General features: G+C 40.4%; 1 protein-coding gene across 1 annotated transcript in view; it reads left to right on the plus strand.

The window, feature by feature from the left end:
* Positions 1-23,340, plus strand: part of hmcn1 (hemicentin 1) — a 128,680-nt gene that overhangs the window by 31,497 nt on the left and 73,843 nt on the right. The window contains exons 7-19 of the mRNA XM_061738756.1: positions 2,587-2,707; positions 3,727-3,990; positions 4,078-4,222; positions 5,183-5,304; positions 9,904-10,173; positions 12,898-13,039; positions 14,103-14,230; positions 14,317-14,430; positions 15,675-15,833; positions 20,008-20,199; positions 20,299-20,394; positions 22,119-22,246; positions 22,337-22,481. Of these exons, the coding sequence (XP_061594740.1) occupies positions 2,587-2,707; positions 3,727-3,990; positions 4,078-4,222; positions 5,183-5,304; positions 9,904-10,173; positions 12,898-13,039; positions 14,103-14,230; positions 14,317-14,430; positions 15,675-15,833; positions 20,008-20,199; positions 20,299-20,394; positions 22,119-22,246; positions 22,337-22,481 (2,026 nt within the window). The remainder of the gene's footprint in view (positions 1-2,586; positions 2,708-3,726; positions 3,991-4,077; positions 4,223-5,182; positions 5,305-9,903; positions 10,174-12,897; positions 13,040-14,102; positions 14,231-14,316; positions 14,431-15,674; positions 15,834-20,007; positions 20,200-20,298; positions 20,395-22,118; positions 22,247-22,336; positions 22,482-23,340) is intronic.

Consider the following 23,340-nt stretch of genomic DNA (forward strand, 5'->3'; position numbering starts at 1 on the left):
TAAAGAAATGTAGAGAGAACTAGAAAATTTCAGGAAATTTTGATATGGGCATGCCCTACTGCCCATTCGTCCCCTCTCGCTGCTTTGGTTTGGGGCTGTAGTGTTTGTGTTCGGGGTGGTTCTATGTCAGTTTGAGGTGTTTACGGTTGTATTGCATTCATTCCTGTGCTCCTCATAGTTATTAATGGGGCGCGCTTTTTGGCGTCTAGCGTCGCCACGGTAACACTTTTGACTGAGAAAAGTAATGCCCATGGGGGCACGATGGAGACGCATCTAACGATGTATGCCATGCATGCGTACACGTTCCGGTTCAGGCTACGTTAACGGATAGGTTTCTTTTTCACCATGGTAAAAAACCCCATCCGAATGAATGGGGCCATTTGGCCTGGATTTTGACATCAAATTTCCTTAAATCACAGCTTCATGAAATTTGAATATGTTGAAGTCCACAGCGGGCCGAGTCTGGAAACATTTGTACGATGTCTCTACAATAACCTGTCGCCTAGCAACAAGCGTCCAAAGTCAAATGGAAATTCTTTTTAAATTGAAAGTTAAATATCGCAAAAACCGTAATACGTAGCATGATGAGGTTGTACCGTCCTTTAGTGCCAATCGGGCCGAGTGTTTGTAAATTTGAACGATGTCTCTACGATAAAGTTCGGTCGAGCAATAAGCGTTCGAATTTTCACCTTTTTTTTTGCTTTTTGGCATCTAGCGTTGCCACGGTAACACTTTTGACAGAGAAAAGTAATGCCCATCGAGACACGATGGAGACGCATCCAACGATGTATGCCATGCATGGGTGCACGTTGCGGTTCGGGCCGTATTAACGGACCAAAAAAGCGTGCGGAATAAGAATAAGAAAGGGGAAACCTTCCTGTATACCATTATATCGCCTTCATTTCATGTTTTTTCTCGTTTTTTCGGGCGTGTTTTATGCTGTACACCCGCTGATGCACAGTGGGACTTTGGCGACTTTAGCTTGTTAGCAAAATGCTAGCAACATTGCCCTTTGGGCAATGTTATATAAGTAACATATGCTATATAAGTGTAAGCCATTTACCATTTACCATTTTGGGCCATTCTGGACGATTGCAATATGGTCATGCCACTGCTTGGCATGCCCATAATTAAAACAAAAAACTGAAACTGCGATGGATTTAGCCATGCAGCCATGCTGGGTTTCAGCTGCACTATTGATCCATAACGTTCCCGCATCAGGTCCACGCCACAGACTTTGTGTGAATAGACATGTTATCTTTTGTGATCTACTGTACCTTTAATTGGATATCGTAGTGACGGGAAGAGTGCAGTTTCGTCCTAAAATCACCCCTTTCCCTTTAGTACCTGCAGAATTACATCAGTAAGATAATTTCATCTTTTTCATGCTGCACTTAAAGAACAGATTTATTAAGTCCAGCCTGTCTTATACTGAAGTGGGATCAGATTAGGTTAAATTAAATCAAAACAATCCGGACACTTCGTTTCTAAGATTCAGTGATGGTGTATGTAAGGCTTGACCACGATAGTCTGTCCGGTTGGGTGTGACATAAGGACATAAGGAAATAAGCAGCTTTAATGACAGGGACTCTTCCTGTCTCTTTTTTTTCTTTTCCACAGCGTGACCTTTAAATAACCTCATTCCTAATAATAGCCCTATTCACAACTAACTACAGGTCCAGGGTAATTCACTTGCAGCTTTTGTGTTTTGCGATGGTGAGCAGTCGGGTTTAAGGCGGTTCTCGCCTTTGTCCTGGTGATACTTCATTGTTTGAAGCAGTTTATGGGTGGCCGGGGCTCAGGAGGGACGGTAGTCATCCTCCAATCATAAGACCAGTGGTTTGATAACTCCACGCATGTCTGGACACCCGGGATACTCACCGGTGTTGAAAGCGTCTGCTGACATTTCACCCTCACACCTAGCAGCTCTTTCTGCCTCTACTCTGCCTGGCACTATCATGTCCGGTATGTTTATCTCAGTGGAGAAGCTAATTATTGTAAAATACAGAGAATGAGCACATTCTCTTTCATTTCAGACGGTTGTACAGTAAATGACAGCTCAGCATTGCATGCCTCTTTCTGCTTTGTGACACCATCAAGGTATTTTACCCAGGATGAGGAGTTTCCAGCGCTCACCAACATATACTTCGGAGTAATTACTGCGTCTTTATTTCTGCAAAGCTTCAAAAAGACCTCCGCGTGATAAAGACAGCGCGGGCCATTATACTCTCTGATTATAGTCGTTGTCTTTGTTTAAGTGAAGTAAGAGCGTCTAAGCGAATAGGTCATCTCTGAGCATCTCCATGCTTCGTGAGCGCAGGTCTGAGACATTTGACAATAATTATTACACTTACTCATTGTGGCTTGTCTGAACATGTGGGGATTATTGGCATCCCAGAAGGCTGCTACACAACATTCCTGAAGTTGTGTCTGTCATTAACACCACTCAGAGCTGTTTTTGATGCAAAGGCTAGCCTATTTTGTTCTTTTGTTGTATTTCGTAATGCGTGTCTCTGACCCAATCAACAAGTAACTCAAAAACTGGACATGGAAAAAAAAATTGACTTTTCTTTTCTCTTGAATTAGACCTCCAGTGAAGGGAGGCATTCAGTCCGGATCACAGGGCTGAGCACCATTGACTTCCGAGCCGGGTTTTCCAGGAAACCCACCATGGATTTCAAAACGACATCCAGCAGGCCAGTTCAAGGTCGGCATTGTCAATCTTTCCCATGCATTAGGGATGGGCGGTATGGACTAAAAAATGTATCACGATAATTTCTGGTATTTATCCCGATAACGATAAAAATGACGATAAAAAAATACCAATTCAACTCCACCTTTGTAACTATAAATCTATCTCGCTCTCAGATCCGCCATGTTTGTTACACAAAAACGTCATCAACAGGATTTTATCCTGTTTTCTTTTTCTTTCTTTCTTTCTTTCTTTCTTTCTTTCTTTCTTTCTTTCTTTCTTTCTTTCTTTCTTTCTTTCTTTCTTTCTTTCTTTCTTTCTTTCTTTCTTTCTTTCTGGCTCATTTCTTTCTTTTTTCTTTCTTTCTTTCTTTCTTTCTTTCTTTCTTTCTTTCTTTCTTTCTTTCTTTCTTTCTTTCTTTCTGGCTCATTTCTTTCTTTCTTTCTGGCTCCTTTCTTTCTTTCTTTCTTTCTGGCTCATTTATTTCTTTCTTTCTTTCTTTCTTTCTTTCTTTCTTTCTTTCCTTCGGGCTCATTTCTTTCTTTCTTTCTTTCTTTCTTTCTTTCTTTCTTTCAGGCTCATTTCTTTCTTTCTTTCTTTCTTTCTTTCTTTCTTTCTTTCTTTCTGGCTCATTTCTTTCTTTTTTCTTTCTTTCTTTCTTTCTTTCTTGCTCATTTCCTTCCTTCCTTCCTTCCTTCCTTCCTTCCTTCCTTCCTTCCTTCCTTCCTTCCTTCCTTCCTTCCTTCCTTCCTTCCTTCCTTCCTTCCTTCCTTCCTTCCTTCCTTCCTTCCCTCACACATACGTTATGCGTCAATTTAACGCAGAACCATAAATCAGCTTCACACAAAAACGTCATCAACGGGAATTTATAGTTTTTACCGCAAGATGACAAATTCTTACCGTGGGGAATTTTTTTGACAGTTTATCGTGAACGGTAAAATATCGCCCATTCCTACCATGCATACACAAATCAAAAACCCACTTGCTGTATTTCCTGTCACCCATCATATGAACTGACGGTCTCCACTCCCCAGGTGTTCCCACGCACATCCTTCTGAACACCACTGGACTTTCTGCGCCTGCTCGGCCCGACAGGCTGGAGCTCCTCACAGTTACGGGCACAATTATCAAAACCCTGCCGATCCGGTACTACCCAGAGCGCCAACCGTACAGTCTCTGGAACCTCACAGACTTCATCCCACCCGACGAGGCTTTCTTCCTGCGGGTGACGGGATACGACAGGGATGGTTTCCTGTTCCAGAGGGTCTCCAGTGTTTCTTTCTCCAACATTGTACCTGGCAAGTGATGGAAGTTGTCACCCTCATTCAGATGACGATGCCCGCGATTTCATGTAAATGTTTTATTTCTTTTTTTGTCACTCTTAGGTGTGCCTAAAGTGGAGATGCCAGCCACGACTCACGGTTATTACCTCCAAAGAGGCGCTGTCAGATGTCTTGTGGAGAGTTTGATACCCTTCACTCTGCGTTTCAGCCGGGACGGAAGACGACTGGGAGTGGACCAACTCTTTACGTGAGGAGGATCGTGGATGCATTAGTCTAGAGCAGGGATCGGCACCCCGCGGCTCCAGAGTGTGGCTCTTTAGCGCCGCTCTAGTGGCTCCTGGAGCTTTTTTAATAATGTTTAACCTTTTTTTTCCTTTTTTTCTTTCTTTTTTCATTTTTTCTTCATTTTTTTCTTTCTTTATCTTTTTTTCCTTTTTTCTCTTTTTCTTCTTTTATTTCTTTTTTTCTTCTTTTTTTTCCCTCTTTTCTTTCCTTTTTCCTTTCCTTTTTAATCTCGACATTTCGACTTTTTTCTCGAAATTTTGACTTTTTTCTCGACATTTCGACTTTTTTCTTGACATTTCAACTTTTTTCTCAAGATTGTACTTTAACATTAATCTTGACATTTCGACTTTTTTTTCAAAATTTCAACTTTTTTCTCGACATTTCGACTTTTTTCTCGAAGTGCATAATGAAAAAAAAATCTTCCCCCAGTTCTAACTAATATAGATACATACAGCATGTGTTGTCTTCATTCTAAGGCTGATACAAGACTTTTCATTTTTTGCGGCTCCACATATTTGTTTTTTGTGTGTTTGGTCCAATATGGCTCTTTCAACATTTTGGGTTGCCGACCCCTGGACTAGAGATTCGCAAACCATTTTTAATTCAGTAGCATGTACATATATGTAGATGCAAACTGGGGATTAAATCAGCTTTAATGACCATTTTATCTCCTCTTAGAACCAAAATCTGTTTAAAGGTTTTAAAAAATGCCTCTCCTGCGAGTTAAAAGTGAGAATAATAAAACAAACATGTTATGAAACATGTTGAAGTGGGTGAAACTTTGTTTCTAGGTCAGCATCCTCATTGATTAAATCTGACTGAACTAGATCAGAGGGAAGGTTAGTCGAAGATCAATGGGGTTCAACATAATTCTTTAAATAATCAAGATTCATGCCCATTCCTGTGGCTGTTTTGGTTCCAGTGAGTCTGACAGTGCATCGTGGGAAATAGACCAGGTAACTCTGAAGGATGAGGGCTACTATGAATGCATCGCCATCAACAGCGCTGGAACGGGACGAGCACGCACCTTCCTGGACGTATCGGGTAAGAAGGCTCTTCCTTGACAAGCCTGCATCTCATTCGTGCACAATATGTGCAGATGCTCAAGAATACAGTACAAATACGTTGCTTCATTTTAATAAAATACATTGAGCAGGACGGAGCGACAGCTGATTTATGATGTCATCATTACATCATTCCTGATAGGCTCCCTGCACAGGCAGCTGTGTTGACTTTTGTCTGTTCACTGTTGGCCTTGTTTATGTCTATTAACAGTCCGGCGTGAGCTGCTCTCCGTCCCTACCTTTAATGAGCCAGCACTGTTACACAGGAATGCTCACGGGCTGGCAAGCATTAGACTGTCAACAAGGCCAATCGGCGTGTGATGGATCTTCTGGCAGAGCCGTTAGCAGTTTAATTCTCACTGTATTTAATGTCCTGAATCACCTCCATAAAAATAACACTTACAGGACGCAGTCATATAAAGAAAGATAAAATAGTGTGAGTGAAATGGTGCTGCAAGATTAACTTTACTTTCTGCTCAAAAGGGTTTTTACACGCAGACTAAATGCACACACGTTTACATATGCACAGATGGTTTAAAATCCAAGTGGGCACAGTTTTATGTGCATGTCTCCTGCTGCAGATCCCTTGCAGGGACTCTGCACAAAGACAGAAGTTGTGTTACTCCATGGAACATTTAACCACATCTTACAAGGTTGTGCCATTTTTTTTTCTCCCAGTGATCCAGCCATGGGGTCTGCGGTACTTTAGCCTGATTTGGAAAATAAATGGGCTTGTGTAAGATCATAATAAGTTCAACTCGGCATCAAACAGAAAACGCTGGACGTTGAAGGCTAAGCATGTGCTCGCAGCAATAACGCAGATGTTGCTGTCGGCATGATTGAATGTGCGACTCTCCGCTATCTCAAAGACAAATTCATAATTGAGGTGATAAATTGTTTGTATTATGATTTTGCGATCGCTGTCAAAATTTGAGCCGAGGCAAAACCAAAGGGATCACGTCACGATTTATACTTTCAGTCTGACCGCAGGGCAAAAATTAAATTTGGCCTGAATCTTCAAGGGAGCATTTATTTTTCAATCAAACCCCTGTCCCTGTTCAGAGTCGCGGGAAATTACACAACAGGCCTCTGAATGCAGTCTTTTCTTTCAAGAGAGGTTTGTGCTTCCTGGAATTGACTGGAGATCCAGCAGCATGATAAAAGCCAAGCAGAAGGGAAGAAAGATGGAGAGGGGAGAGAACAGAAACAGAGTGAAATACGTTTTGACACAGAAGATGGTAAGAAGGAGCCACACAGGGAGCTGCATATGACATACTGTAGCTCATCCGTTACTACTTACTGTAATACATCCTTAAAATCAGGTGCAAATAATCCTCCTCGGCTTTTGTTCGGATTGTCAGTTACATTCTCACCAGCATGGAAGACCGCTTCATTTTATACACATAAACTATGTGCTCAGATGTCAGATTTGTGTCTTCCTAATCCCAAAAAGCGCAGCTGAAATCCCCAACATCCTTCTTTTCTCACAGCCAAACCCTCCTATCCCTCATCTCTTTTCCATTTATATTTACGTCTTTACTCTGGTTTGACACTGCAAAAATGATTGACATCACAGTGAGGCTGGGTGTTTTTTTGGGTGTTTTTTAGAAATGGTGATGAAGGATAAAGGCAAAGGGAATGTAAAAGTAAGACAAGGTTCAATGAATAAACTGCACCTCTGACACATGTTGATCATTTTAATTCAGTAGAGGGTGTTTGACTCCCGGTCAGTGGACAGAAGGGATTTTTTATGAGAAGTAAACAGCCCTCTATGGAAGTAAATCTGTGTCAAAGAAAAAAATGATTGAATTTCTAGCACTGAATATGAATGCATTGAAATTTTGTATCTGAATGTTTTTCAATGTTAAAATGTTCAACTGCAAAAAATTCAACTGCAAATTATTTAACCGGAAAAAATTCTACCTAAAAAATTCAGCTGCAAAAGATGTAACAACATCAAGGAACCCAAGGAAGAGCAATCGATTCTAGATTCAGGATCAGGAACGTGCGTCCAGTGAAAGGAGCGAACACGAATCATCCCACTACAACTTTGGTTTGTCAGCTACCATGGTGACGGGATTTTAGCCATGTCCAAAAATAATGGGGCTTCAGTGTGTTTTAAATATTCTTTATGCCATCAGTTTGGTTTGTGTCTGTAACATTCAGTTATAGACAGCTGACATTTGTAGTTGTATTTTTTGAGGTTGAAATTATTTGCAGTTGAATGTGTTGCAGTTGAATATTTTAACGTTGAAAAATATCCAGATACATAATTTCAATGCAGAAATATTCAGTGCTAGAAATTCAATCACTCTTTTCTTTCAAAATCCGATGACAGGTTTACTTCCATAACCCTCATTTACCAAATTTAATTCCACATCTAGAAATGTTTTTGTTTCCTTTCCAGTCTATTTCTTAGGCACTAATGCATCCCATATTATCAGAGATGCAAGCGTTTGAACTGAGTGCTGATAGCATCGAGTATGGTGGCTCCTTCTTTGCATGATAGCGGATAACGCAGCTAACTGTCTCCTGGAAGTGTTCCTGAATCTGTGCTCTGATTTTTATCACAGAGTTGTACCTGTTTTTAATGATCTGCTGCCCGAAGATCACAGGAATCCGATATCATCTTCCAGCTTTGTCTCAAGAGCACCGCGATTTCTCCATGTTTTTGGAGTCTTTTGATGACATTAAGATAATGATCGCTCACAATTTTATCACAGTGATCATTACTCTAAAATTGTTATATGATTTGTACACAATTTTGTGCAGATTGTTGAACCTTTGCCCATCTTTACTTCTGACAGCCTTTCCCTCTCTTAGATGATCTCATTCATGTCACTGCCCTGTGGCCAGTTCGCTCAAATAGTTACAAGATGTTCCTCCAGGTTTTTTTTTTAGTACAACTCCCTTTTTTTTACTTTTTGCCGTCCAAATGGTAAAATGTCCCATTTCCGTCATTTCAAATGTTTTTTTATTTTTCACAGCAAACACTGCAATCATTCTGTTCGTATTTACATTTTACACAATGTCCAAAGTTTTTTGGAGCTGCGGTTGTTTATTCATAAATGTGCAAGGCGAGCGATATTTACATAAATACAATGATGGATGAAAACTTTACATTTGCCTTCATAAAGACGCCAAGAACCCAGAAATAGAGGAGTGTGAGCTCCAAGCTCGACTTTGATGTGTGGGTTTGGGAATCATTTAAAAACCAGTTCATAAATGTAATACGAAAAAAAAAAACATTAAAACAAAATGCAGACATGCGTGTGCATGACTTAAGATGTATTTTGGCAAAGAGGAAAACTTCCCAGCAGTCTTAGCAATCACAGTTTGAAACCCCTTTTTTTGAAATGAGGAACTTGATGATCAGCTAAAAACCCAGCATCTGTCACGATGCATAAGTAACTGGCACATCTGGCGAAGCACTATTGGACCTGGAATGATATATGCGTACAGGTTTTGGAGCAACATGTGGCGCCCCCCAGATGTGATGTATTTTTAAGACCTGCCATATTTCCAAACAACGATGCCAAATCACATTCTCTACATATCACGATGGCGTGAGTCTGACGAAGAGGTATATTATCATTTGAACTGTTCGAACAGTCAAAATGCTAGACTGCAGTTCAGAGCCATGACCGACTGAAATCATTTGACAAATAATGTAAAAAAAAAAAAAAAAGAAGACGAAGAGCCCAAAGTGATGAGCTGCTGAAATCTAAATCAGCTGTTTCTGTATCTTCAGTTTCTTTTACAGTAAAGGAGCATCAAGCAGCTGCTTTGAATTCCTTTATTTTCAGGGCTTCACACTGTTTGTGGGGTTTTTTGGGACAAAAGACTGATAATTTTATAGGTTGTTGTCTTATTGATCATTTGAAGTTCACAGTCCAAGGAGGAAGGAAATGTTCCTGAGAACTTTAGGTCATACTTCGCTACAAACTCTTAATTTCATTCTTACTCAACACGGCAGGCCCTAGCCCTACATCCGCTGAAATGTCTGGAATCTAGAAGCCAATTTTTGTTTAGGTTTAGAGGTGTCAAAGTTTGGAATAGTTGGTACCATATTGCAAACAATTGTAGGTCCCTATCCATTTTCAAAAGTCGCTCAAGAGAGCATTTAATTCAACAATGTAGTCAAGAAAGCTCTTGCTTTTCCCACTGTTAATGTTTCTTTTGTACTTCATATTCTGTGTTGCCATTTGTTCAGCATAATATTCATATTTTCATGATCACGTGATCATAGGTCTACAGTAATTTTTTATTTTCATTCATGTTCTGCATGCAATTTTTATGATGTATTATTTATTTTATTATTTTATTTATTTATTTTTTATTTTTTATTTTTATTTATTATTTATTTATTTTATTTTATATTTCATGATTTTGTATCCTCATAACTTTATTGTTTAATGTTATTAGGTGGGGGCTCCTCATAAGCTTACTGGCTTGCTCGCTCCTATCTGCACAGTTTCTTTTAACTGCACTTATTTGTGTGATGTTATTTTTTATTGTATGTGCTAAATAAACTAAACAGTAAAGTAACAGCGGCGTTCACTTTGCTCCCACGCTACAGAGCCTCCTCCGGCCATCACGGTCGAGGGTAACGTGACCGCCTCTCCCGGCGTATCTGCGACTCTCACCTGCCACGTCGTCAGCACCGTCAACTTTACCTTCACCTGGCTCCGAGGGGGCCGCGATGCCCGGCTGGACCCAAGGGTGAGCGTCCTGAGCAATCTCTCGCTCCAGGTGTCCGCCGTGACCCCTGAACTCTCTGGCTGGTACGAGTGCGTCGCTACGAATGAGGGTGGGACGACGGCGGAGCGGATCTATCTTACAGTTCAAGGTGAGAGGCACGGTTGCTCAGGCTGAACTTGTTCTTTTACTTTGTTATTACCAGAGGTGGGTAGTAACGAGTTACATTTACTCCGTTACATTTACTTGAGTAAGTTTTGGGAAATGTTGTACTTTTAGGAGTAGTTTTGAATCACTATACTTTTTACTTTTACTTGAGTAGATTTGTAAAGAAGAAACTGTTACTCTTACTCCGCTACATTAGGCTACGTTGAGCTGTTACTTTTCTTTTATCCCTTTTATCCGCGTACACGTCAATCTCATGACATCAATAGGGGATTGTTTGGGAAAAATGTTTGTTTTTGCATGTTTTGTCACATTTACACAGACTCAAACACACACAGAGTTTATATGAGTTCATGGGCTTGTTCTAGTTCTGCCTGGTTAAAAAAAGAAAAGTACAAAGGCTTGAAATTGTGTGCTACTTGTGCTTAATTTATTTTTTATTCTGTTATTTTATTTATTTATATAAGTACTTGAATTTACTTTAAGATTATTTTAATTTAAGCTATTTTTTATTAATTTTAATTTATTTTATTTTATTGATTTAATTTGCCTGAAGATGATTATTTTGTACTTTTGTCTGTTTGAGTGGTTGTGTTAAAAAAAATTAATCAGGCGTTACTCAACAGTTACTCAATACTTGAGTAGTTTTTTCACCAAGTACTTTTTTACTTTTACTCAAGTAATTATTTGGATGGCTACTTTTTACTTCTACTTGAGTCAAATTATTCTGAAGTAACAGTACTTTTACTTGAGTACAATCTTTGGCTACTCTACCCACTTCTGGTTATTACTGACTGATTCTCCCTCAAGTGGTCATTTCAATCATCAAAAACTTTGTTTGGAATGTTACTGAAGTAGGAAAGCTTTCTTGCTACAAATAAGATTACTGGATAACATCAGTTACAACCTGGCAAGAGGCGGTGAAATATAAGAGCTGCTTTAGTTTATTATGGGCCGTTGATCCGAGCCAGAACCGACTGAGTTGGTTTTAGTACGCGTAAAGAAGTGAATAACTTTGCTCTACATGATCCAGTCTGTTCAGGAGAACATCCCGTATTTGCTCCGCCGGACAACCAGCAGTCCCAGGAAAGGGTGATTAAGAATCCACATGCTGCTCGCCGAGGCTTAGACACGTTTTTGTCTGCGTCTTTTAAAAGGTTTTGATGTTTGACAGAAAAAAAGAAGGAAAAAAAAAGATTTTTCTTTTTCTTTTTAAGCGTCATCTCTTTTTTTTCTCTGAAACAGCTGTTAGCAGCCCCTGGGGCTTTCCTAATTACCCCCTGGACAGTTCTGTCTTAGTGATTAGCCTCACTTTGAAGCAAGTCAAGCCTGCTGGGATCTGACATCACTTGGACGTAACACAGTTACATCAATCTGGCAAACTTTAAAACCAAATGCGTTTTTCTTTCCATTTTACTTCTCTGTCTCTGCTAATAAATTGTTTCAAATGATAATATAACTTGAGTTTTGTCTCAGAGCTGTATTTATTACACCAATTATCATTCATGTAAAACGATTTTGTTTCAAAACAGTATGGTTACAACTATAGCAATATAATTTTTTTGCCCAGTTATTGAAGAAACAGACAGAAGTTTGTTTGAGAGCAAAGGGGATAAAAAAGGAGATTTTTATCCGTTGTAATTTGTTATTCCTTTCCAGTGCTGGATCTGATGTATGCTATTGTACGCTGCCAATCAAGATATGATTCAAAAGCAGAAATTATGTTGAATGTTTTTGAGTTACTTTCTTGATTAATGTAAACTGTGATATAAATGTGGACAGACCAGCGTAGACATGGCATATTACGACTGCTGCTGACTCAGCCCAGAAAGATGCATGTTCACTCACTGAAACCACTTTATGTCTGATCTCAGAGGTGTCTCCAACCCCTCAGGGCACAATTACCTGGTGATGTGTTTGAGCAAAACTCATTTAGATGTAAAAAACAGATAAATAGAGGTTTGTGGCATTCAAACGCCCTTCTTTTTTTACCTTTTAATTTGTGAAACTTGGCCTTAGGCGTCACTAACGTTAAGGATCCATACCCTGGAAATGTGCAAGTCACGATTGCAATGTATCCAAATATCTCTGTGAAGTTATTTCCAGCATCTGCTCAATGCGTTGTATATCTTTCAAATGGTGACATCTCCGTGATTGAAGTGGAAGGCCCTGAACGTAGCGCTGCACATTCCTCCACACCTACTGTACTTGAGTGTCTCTCATCCGGATTCTGCAACAAAACCGAGGATTCAGAAGGTCATAAAAAGGCTACACATCATGAATCAATTTGAGTCTACGGATTCTCTGGATACAACGTCCCCTACTGTTTTACCAATAAAAAGAAAATGATTTGAAAGACGCGACGGCGGTCATGAATCCTGCTGTTACAGCGACAGTAAAAGTTTGGGCGCTGTTCCATCCTGAAACTGAAACGGTGTCTGTTAGTTTTGGAAGAACCTCCGTTGCAATGTGGTAATATGCTTGTGATAAAGCCTCATTTCTGATCCCTTACTGATGTTACGATACGTCATTTCATGTTTTATTTTCACAACCCATGTTGCCTTTGGTGTTTCACTGAGTCGTCTACTGATATCAATGTAAGCACTGGATATCTGTTGTGAGACGACCGATTAAACTTGAGCACCACTGTCTTATTTGGTGAGCGGTCAGAAGATCTGTTGTCACGTTTTGATCCCCTCTGTCCGACTAGAGGTGCCGAGCGTCTCAGTGGAGCCACGGAATCAGACCTTTGTGGCGGGAGATGACGTGAGGATCAGGTGCTCGGCCAGCGGCTACCCCGTACCCCGCCTGGTCTGGACCCACAACGACATGTTCATGATGGCGTCCAGCAGGTGAACTGACCTCCTTTCTCTCTGCACATTTTCTTTTTATTACCGTATTTTCCACACTATAAGGCACACCGCATTATAAGGCGCACTAAATATATGGTAAAATACCATACTATAGTGCAGTGTTTCTCAATCCTGGTCCTCGTGAGCCCCTGTCCTGCATGTTTCCCTGCACCAACACACCTGATTCTAATTAAAGGTCCTCATTAGCTTGTCACAAAGTTCTGCACAACTCTGTTGATGACACAGGTACTTTTATCACGGTGTGTTGAAGCAGGGAAGCATCTAAAACATGCAGGACAGGGGCCCACGAGGACCAGGATTGATAAACACTGCTATAGTGGCTGGGGTTGAGTTACGTATCTACCTGATGGAGCTGTGCTACAGGAAATGCTACAAAATCCTACAGCAAATGCAAAAAAAAAACAAGAAGAAAAGTCTGCGTCGCTGCTGTTGTCTTGAACGTCTGTGATGATTCCTGACGTTTTTAGCGCCGTTACTTTGGCGACACCAACTACATTACCCACAATCCCCCTGGCTACAGTAACGAAATTACCGTAATGATCAATTATAAGGCGCACTGCCGGTTTTTGAGAAAATGAAAGGCTTTTAGGTGCGCCTTATAGTGCGGAAAATACGGTAACTCTACAGTTGTTTCCAGTCACTGTGTCAGATTCATTTGTCAACCCGTCGGCCTCCCAGCATGTCCGGTCTCTGTATTTAACCTCTTCACTCACAATGGAGAAAGAACTGGATGAAGATGCGTAATGTGTTTTATGGATGCTATGATTATGACGCTGTACTTTTACTTTGGTTTATAATACACTGTTGAATTGTGTGAAAACCTTCAGATTGTCACCCTGCAACAGTTTTTTGCCAAAAGTAACCTGCAAAGAGACCGAAAGTTCAATGAGCTGCTTAACCTTTTCATGGCTGAGATATGAAATAATACACATAAAACATTTTTTTCCCCCTATTTGACATGTGTATTATCTATATTGAGATTAAAAACACCCTAAATGTTGTCTTTAACAGTTGAACTGTTCATCTTGCGTCTCATTTTCAGACACAGAATGGCTCCCGATGGCTCTCTGGTTATAAGAAGCCTGGAGAAGAAGGATGCGGGAGTGTATGGCTGCCTCGCCAGCAACCTGGCTGGCACTGACACCATGACCTCCATCCTCACCTACACTGGTATGTGCCACAAAAAAAGACATATAACATTAGCATCAGCCTTTGATCTGTCTTTCATCTGTCTCCTAACATCTCTTCTCTCCTAGAATCTCCTGTGGTGACCGTAGCGTTTACTGAGATTCTTATTAGCATCGGAGAAACCGCGGTGATGGCCTGCTCTGCATCTGGAATCCCTCAGCCTGAGATCCGGTGGTACAAAGGTAACACCTTAGTAGTTAAAAGAAGGCCTTCAAAGTCTATTGTGCTGTTTCACAAAGCAAAGATTCAGAATAGAGATCATACTCACGCCACTGCTTTATTTTCTTCGGAGTGACTATTTGCACCCGGGTACAAATAGCAAGCCCCCATTAGCTGAGCTATTCACACCCTGTTGACATATGAAAACAAATGTGCATTGTGCACCACTCTAAAATTGGAACCATGTCAAACAATAGAGCCGGGCAAACGTCTGCTCTCACACTTTTGTATGAACATTTTTTGCTCTTATGTCATTGTGAGATATTTTGAAGAGATTAAATGAAGTTTATCAAAAGTGGTGTGAATACCTCTCAATCACTGTTGAGCTGCTTGTAGGTTTGAAGCCATTCCATGTGGCATTACATGGGGTATTTTCACAGTATTTCGCACTACTTTTATTTTCATTCCAATGTATATACTGTCTATATTTCGAAATTATATATTTTTTAGTTTTCTACTTTTTTACCCCTCCCCTGCATGTGTGTGTTAAGTGTACTGCTGCTGAACAAAGTGAGTTTCCCCATTGAGTGAGAAATAAAGGCTAATCTACCGTATTTTCTGGACTATAAGCCGCACCTGCATATAAGGCGCATCCGCTCTATTTTTTAAAAAATTATGAAAAAAAGATATACAAGACGCACCTGCATACAAGCAGCATCCGCTCTATTTAAAAAAATATATATATGCAAGCCGCAGATATTTATGTTGTTAGATTAGATATTTAATACTTGTACAGAATGATTTTGAACTGTAAATGATGTACATGTTTGTACCTAAATAGATCCTTTCCTAACAGTGTCTTTTAACACGGCAACAACTTTGCTGATTAAAACTGGACAGAACCAAGAGAAAATAACCGGTATTTATTTATCTATTTATCTGTTTGAAATCTGCTTCTACCTACTTCTATCTGCTAAAGAAGTAGTAGTGTATTCTTCTTTGCATTTATTTTGTCTAAGTTTTTATTCTAATTCTGGTTAGAGCGCCCCGAGCGGTGGAAGAAAAATCCACAGAATAGCTGCACCTTTGTATAAGCCGCATGGTTGAAAACCTATGAAAAAAGTAGCGGCTTATAGTCCAGAAAATACGGTAATCTAATTTAACCTACTATATCATACATTGATATTGGTAGCAGGGTGTAAATAGCCTACGCATCAGTACTTGCACCCGGGTGTAAATAGCCTAAGCCTATTTTCTTAATTTCAAGGTGATGTTCAGCTGCATTCTTCATCCCTCTTGGTTGTGGACCCACTGGGGGGAACACTTACCATCAAGCAAAGCCGGGACATCGATTCTGGAGACTACACCTGTGTGGCTGTCAACGCTGCCGGCACCTCGTCGGGGAAGATCTCTCTCGACGTCGGAGGTGAGAGTAGCAGCGAGCGCGGCCAATATCGTATTAGCACAAACACGTCATCGCTTATGTTGAAAGGTTCCAACAGATTGTTGACTGTTGTTTTCTGTATCCCACCAGATATTGAGCTTTTGATATTTTCTCATATTCTGAACTATAAAATCTGTTTTAAATAATTGATCTCTCTTTTTAATCCCCCTCATTGACGTCATGGGTGAATATTTGTGCGAGCAGATGCATGAATGATGCAAGTATGTTCTCTGGTGACTTGAACTGATTATTTGACTTCATTGTAAAATGAAAGACAGCGACATTTCATTTTGGGCATTTAAGCATTAAAACCTGATGCAGCTTATGGGTTTACCAGGACCGGTCTTTAGACCTCATGGGTCGTGGGCCAGTGGTCCATGACCTCCTATATAAACTTGAGTAATGGCTACATGTAATGATGCACAGGACTTTGCAAGGAACGCAAAAAAAGATGTTAAACTGCTGGAAAGGAACAGGAATTTACCGGGATATCTTAAACAAGGAAGCCAGGGAGCAGTATATGGAGAAAATAATGATTATTAACGGTCTGGATCCATATGAAATCCCTAAGAGATCCCTGAATCCCTGAAGAGCCATGTGTTTCAATAAATTTGTATAATAGTACAACATACAGTACATGTTTTGTATCCCTCTTACTTCTCTTTTCTTTTTTTTTTGACTGCTATATTATGTTGAAGAGGCTCCTCGTGAGATTATTTTTTTCCTCTGCAGCTACAAATAAGAGTTAATATTTTTTCCTCAACAAACTAGTTTTATCTGAAGATTGGGGTTAATTGCACCGCAGAGAGCTGGCCAGCAACTGCGTTTAGCTGGAGAAGTGGGGAATAAAACCCGTGTTTTGATCCGACGCCCGTCTGTGTGAGTGTTTGCGGTTTAAGGCTGTTTATGGTTCTGCGTTAAATCGACGCAGAGCCTACGGCGTAGGGTACGCGGCGACGCGCGCCGTACGTTGCGCGTCGCCACGTACCCTACGCCGTGGGTCTGCGTCGATTTAACGCAGAACCATAAATCATGCTTTACTGTGTGTTTGGTCGTTACAGCCGCGATCCAAAGCGAGCCGACGGCTCTTTCACTCTTTTACTTTGTTATATCAGATACTTGGCCTGCGTGGTTCTGCCTCCGAGCAGGAAACCGTTGAAAAGTTAAACCATTAGGATCTTTTCCCCACGTCTGTTGTGTGGAGCTGCTGCAGCCACAACGCAGCAACAGGTTCTGCGGAGCTCTGCGCTCCAAGCCCCGCCCATTTTCGTCGCGACTGAGAATCGGGAAGGAGGGGGAAGTGACGTATGCCGTAAAGCAGTCAAAGTCGTAACGATTTGTAGTTTTTTAGTGTGGCAGGGTTCCTACCATGCTCCTCAAAGTTACATAGTGCCAGTGAAGGTGATACAGACCCCTCAGATCATGACAGAGGTGTCTGTTGGAAGTTGATGTACCATCACAATGACTCTGGAAATATGATATTAAGGTGGAAAAGTTACGTAGTGTCGCTTTAAAGTGCCGGATATGAGACTGTACAAAAAGTGACTTAGGATGACTTAGGACAGATAAAATGTATAAACAGAAATGTACAAATGGGGTTTTTAACCGCAAAGACTCACTGTTTTTATTATTTGTTATCCCGTTGGGTAAGAAAATCCAGAAGTTTTCTGATGTTTCATACCATTTATTTGATATCCAGCTGTACTGCTCTTTTAAGGTTCTTCTGAGGTTCAGGAATTGAACTCCTTGATGGAGTGCCTTGTGTAGATAAAACAGTGGCTCGGAGCAAATTCTCTGCAGTTGAACTCAGATAAAACTGAAGTGCTGGTCATTGGCCCTGATGATGTCATTCCAGCTATCAGCCAATTTCTAGGCGATTTGAGTGTCTCTTTTAAGTCCAGCCTAAGAAATCTTGGTGTTGTCTTTGACAAAGAAATATTGTTAGAAAAAAACTCCAAACAGCTGATGAGGAACTCTTTTTACCAGTTAAGGAATATCTCCAAACTAAGAACAGTTGTTTCAAAAAATTATCTTGAGCTAATTATTCATGTTTTTGTGTCGTCTTGTTTGGACTACTGCAACCGTTTGTTTTCTTGCTTAAACAAGAAAGAACTGTCTGTAAAATCGTACAAATACCTGGGTATTCACCTGAATAACAGACTGGACTGGGCAGACAACACTGATGCCAAAAAGGGACAAAGTCAGCTACACCTGCTAAGGAGACTGAGGTCGTTTTGGAGTCTGTAGACCACTTTTAAACACCTTTTATGATAGTATTGTGTTGTGTATAGTGTTCTGTTGTGTGTTGGAGAGGGGGGAGCTCAGAAAGGGACAAGAAAAAAATTACTAAGCTGATCAAAAAAGCTAGTTTTGTCCTGGCAAGGCCCTCTCGAGTCTGTTGAGCAGATGGGTGAGAGGAGAATGTTGCAGAAACTGACATCTACAATGGACAAATCCTCCCACCCCCTGCATGTGACGGTGAGCGCCCTGGTAAGCTCCCGCAGTGGCAGACGGAAACACCCCCAGTGCAAGACAGAGCGCTTCCGGAAGTCTTTCATCCCAATGGCAGTTAGACTTTTTAAACAGTTCTTATCTTATCATTATCTAGTGACAATCACATGACATTACTGATAAAAAAAAAACAAAACACTGCACTTTTACTGTTTTTATATCCTTTTTTTTACTGAGCGTTTTTTAATGTTTTTTTATGCAGTAAGCTGTGTACAGTCTTTCTATGTTTTTTATGTAATTCATTTATTATTCGTCTGTCCCATTTTTTTCTGTTCTGTGTCGTGCTGCTGTGACGAATGAATTCCCTCTTGGGGATGAATAAAAGTCTACCTAGACCGTCGCACCGAGGCTCTGGAACGATCCCCCGCCGTCTTAACGTTTTCTGGACTCCATCAATGCTGTTGTTTTATGACCATCATGTTGATTTTAAGTACTTTATTCTAGGAGTTTTATATCTGTATCGTCTTGTTTTTATTATATTTTTATTTTAGTCTTTTATTCATGTTAGTATTGATGTTGTTTTATTTTTTGTGAAGCACCTTGTGTGAATGGTGCTATACAAATAAACTTCACTTACTTACTTACTTTTATCAGCCCTTGTGCACATGCAAGCATCGGCAGCGTCAACAGTGTTGCTGCCTATTAACATTAAACGGAGTGATATCAAGTGTTGCCAGACTGAATTGTGGGTCTACTGTGTTGTGGTGGATGATAATGGTGAAACGAGTTTGGGACTGCATCGTGGTTCAAGACTCACTTCAGCAGAGGTGTCAAAAGTATTCACATTCATTACTCAGGTAGAAGTATAGATACTAGAGTTTGAAAATACTCCTGTAGAAGTTGAAGTATCAACTCAAGTTTTTTACTCAAGTAAAAGTATAAAAGTACTGGTTTCAAAACTACTTAAAGTATGAAAATAAAAGTAATGTAAGGGGGAAAAAAGCCATTAAGGACAAAAGCTATTGAAAATGAATGTATCTTAGTATAATGCAAATATATTAAAGAACCATATATGTGTACTATTGAGCATTAACATGTGTTTCAGAGAGCAGGAGATATGATGACTAGTTGCCTATAAGTATTGTAATGGTGCAAAAAGTCAAACTTCAGAGGCATGTTATCATTTATCCTAACCTTTATTGGAATGTACATCCAAGTTTAGTTGCAGGAATCTGAGGGAACGGATGTAAAAACAAAACTGGACAAGAACATCTGAAACAACCACAACCAAATTCACTCTATCTGGATGGAGCAATTTAACTGGATAGTTTTTTTTTAAAGGCCGAAATGAAATAGAGTAACAAGGCTGTTTTTAAAATGTAAGGAGTAAAAAGTACAGATAATTGCGTGAAAATGTAAGGAGTAAAAGTAAAAAGTCGTCTGAAAAATAATTACTCCAGTGAAGTATAGATAACCAAAATTTCTACTTAAGTAAGGTAACGAAGTATTTGTACTTAGTTACTTGACACCTCTGCACTTCAGTGCTTCTATGAGAAGCTGTTGGAATATTTACCTGCTATCTGCTGCTAGATGGATGGGTGTCCGGCCTAAAGATTATGCCAAGTCAATATACGGAAAATGCTGCTGGCTTTCATTGTATGTCATTTTATATAAAAATGTTAATGTTGCCGCTTTCTCTCTCTAGCTGCACCAAAATTTACTAGAGAGCCCCAAGATGTGGCGGCAGACATCGGCTCTAACGTGACCTTGACGTGTTATGCCCACGGGCACCCTGAGCCCAAGGTCACCTGGAGGAGGGAGGACGGCTCCCCTCTGTTCAGCAGGCCACACACACATGGCCTTATCTCGCAGAAGAAAGGAGTTCTGCATATTCATAGTAGGTCTATTAGCTAGTTAAATGGATGTGCAATAAATGCAAAATACATTTGGTGGTTTGCATTTAAGTTCATATTTTAATGACTTTTTTTTCTGTCAGATCTCTGGGTGGAAGATGAAGCGGTGTATATCTGCGAGGCCCAAAATCACTTTGGTCGGATTCAGACCCAGGCGAGGATCACCGTGACTGGACTTGGTAAGAACAGTTTGTTCTTCTGAATAAGAATAAGTCTGAATGAGCACAAAACCTCCCAGTCAGATAAGTACAAAGCAAGAGCACAATGGCTGGCGAATGCTGCAGTTTGTACGTAATTCAAGTTTTCTGGCAGTTGTCATCGTGGTCTCAAAGTCACTTCAAACACAATGTGCCGAAAGGTGCAATGTAAAAACAGGAGTGTTTACAAGCATCCGTTGCACAGCTGTCACATCTGCATCATATTCCAGTCCCCCAATGGCCATCTGAGAAAGTCTGGCTCAATGTTTAGTTCCCAAAGTTTGAAAAAGCATAAATTCAAACCACCGGTATTTCTTTTTTTTTTTTTTCTGGGCCCACTCATTCTTTCAAACATTTAGACTCTTGTCCTTTTACAATGCATAATTCCAGGGTGAGACACTTCCCCCACTTGGCTTCAATGGAGATAACATTTCCACGAGGTTGCCAAAGACTTCCGATCATGCACGAGCTGTTTTTATCATGCAGCAAATGTTTTCCCTCAATTTTGCATTGCAGACTTTTCAGCAGTTGCACAGCAGTCTCGCTCAGCGTTGGTGTCGTTATTCCTGATCTTATCTACATTTTAGAAGTACATTAATTTGCACATAGACATTTTATAAACCTTCAAGACAAGGCCTTGTTAATACTGTTTGGGCCCTAGAGATATGAAGTGCATCGTCCTTCATTTTCCCCTGATGAGGTCAGCTTTTGAGTTGTGATGTATATAAATCTACGTCCCAGCATGTATTTAATCACTGTTAACGACCAAATATCAAGGCATTCTTTTAAAATTAATTCATTTTGATTGCCAACATCTGTCTTTTTCTCTCTGCAAGTGTGTATCTGTCTTTACATATGGATATACGGTACTGGCGTGTTTCAGTGGGAGTGTGGGCGCTCATGTGCTTTGGAAACCACCTTCCAGTATCACTCCGTCTCTGCATGGTTCCTTAATTTTTAAATGCAGACCAAAAGTTATGGAGTACAAACCCATCCCAGCTGACATGCAGTATATTACCCGGTCGATATATATTACCCCAGATGACATGAATCCCCCTGATTCTCTGCAGACAACATCCTGAGCAGATAGGCACACCCAGTTGCAGAATCCCATCAGCAGCGCTCTCATTTCAACAGTTATTTCAAGAGTTCCCGTATCCACTGCTTGTGTGCACGTGCGTCTCTTTGTGTGTTTCCATGTGCGTGTCAAAAGCTGTGTTCCCAGGCCTGTGAGGGAGGTCATCAAATTCCCCTGGACAACACCCTGAAATATGACATCACTGCCGTCTGTGTGAAAATCCCAAACTATTCCGATAAACGGGACGATGCGTCTCATCGCTTGAGCGTTTATGTACCGTACACGGGTGACGATAGCTCGTATATGCGAGAAAAGAAGAGCTTAGCATCTGGGTGGAAAATGTTTACAGGGGAAACTGTACAGATATTGACGTGTTTCCTTTGAAATCAGTGATGGTAAACCCCTTTCGTCTTTATAAAGATTTAAGAGAGTGAATGAATTTACTATTCATCTTGTTGACATGGAGTTAGAGTTATGTCTGCTGTTTTCTGAATTTTGTGCCTCTCCACAAGGTCTGTTTCCAGAAAATCCCCAACAATGTCAGAAATCCACAGATGGTTTTAACCTCAGCTTCTCGTCATCCCTTCAGACTCCCTGATTATTTACACGATCCTTTTACTGTCTACAGTTTCACCTGTCATTGCACTGAGTCCGGCAGAGCTGAGCGTAATCGAGGACCAGCAGGTGGTGCTTCCCTGCGTGCTGCTGGCCGGGAATCCGCTGCCTGAGAGACAGTGGCTGCACAACTATGGCCTGGTGAGAAAACAGAGAGGAAGTTCAGGGTTTTTCTATATATCGTGAACCCGAATAACTTTATTCCAATCTCTTCCATGTTTAATCTGCTAGGTGACCTCGGATCAATATTTAACAGTGAGGAGGGACGGCAGTCTGAATATTGAGAGAGTCCGACTGGAGGATGCGGGCGACTACACGTGTTTGGCTGAGAACGCTGTCGGGGCGACCAACCATACAACCACTGTCAATGTTTATGGTAACAAGCACACAGATGTGCAAAAAGTTTGTTCTTGGGTCTCAGAAATACCTTGTGGAGTTCTTGAACAACAGTTATTTGTGTATCAGTACAGACGCAACAAGAATTTGGGAAATGTCATATTTTGGCAGATAATGCAAGGCTTTAATGTAAATGTGCCATGCATCCGTATGTCAGTGATTAAGGATTTCCTATTTTTTTTTCAATGTTTTCATTTTAATTCTACATTTGTTTTTGTGTTTAGAACCATAATTATTAAGTACAGCTCATATTTTTCTGTTATGATGAGTATTAACAGCTTCTGAGAAGAAATTATTTTGCAAAAGATGTTAATTCAATGTTGAATTATGGTCAAAAAAGGTAGATTTTTGGTAAAGGTTGACGATTGATGGTGGATCAAACAATCATCCAGTTGTAGTCGATCAACCGATGTTGAAAAGATTTTGTTTTGTGGATGAATTTTAACACGAACGTCTAATCGATGTCGAATCAACGTATTCTGTCTGTCGCCGGCCAGGCTTCAACGTGGACGCAGTATTTCTGCCTGTATTTCAACGTTGATTCGCTCATATTTTGCTATCAGGGAAATGTTTTGCGCTACATCAAATCAATGCCTCTTTTCTGTCACTTTTATCTATAATTTCCTCCATTGCTCACTACTCATGTGTTTAAACGTTCAGCTGCATCACATTTTTATTCCAATTTCCAAGAAAATGCAATGAGTTTTCAAGGGCTGCGCTTGTCTGCAGATGCACTAAATCAAAACCAAGAAAAATAAAACAGCAAGGACAGGCGAAAAAACCCAGGTTCAGTACTGCATGTTCGGGGGGGGAGACGTCGTCCAGGTACAGCAAAGCTG

This window comes from Cololabis saira, chromosome 13 (genome assembly GCF_033807715.1).
Source record: "Cololabis saira isolate AMF1-May2022 chromosome 13, fColSai1.1, whole genome shotgun sequence".
NCBI classification, from domain to species: Eukaryota; Metazoa; Chordata; class Actinopteri; order Beloniformes; family Belonidae; genus Cololabis; species Cololabis saira.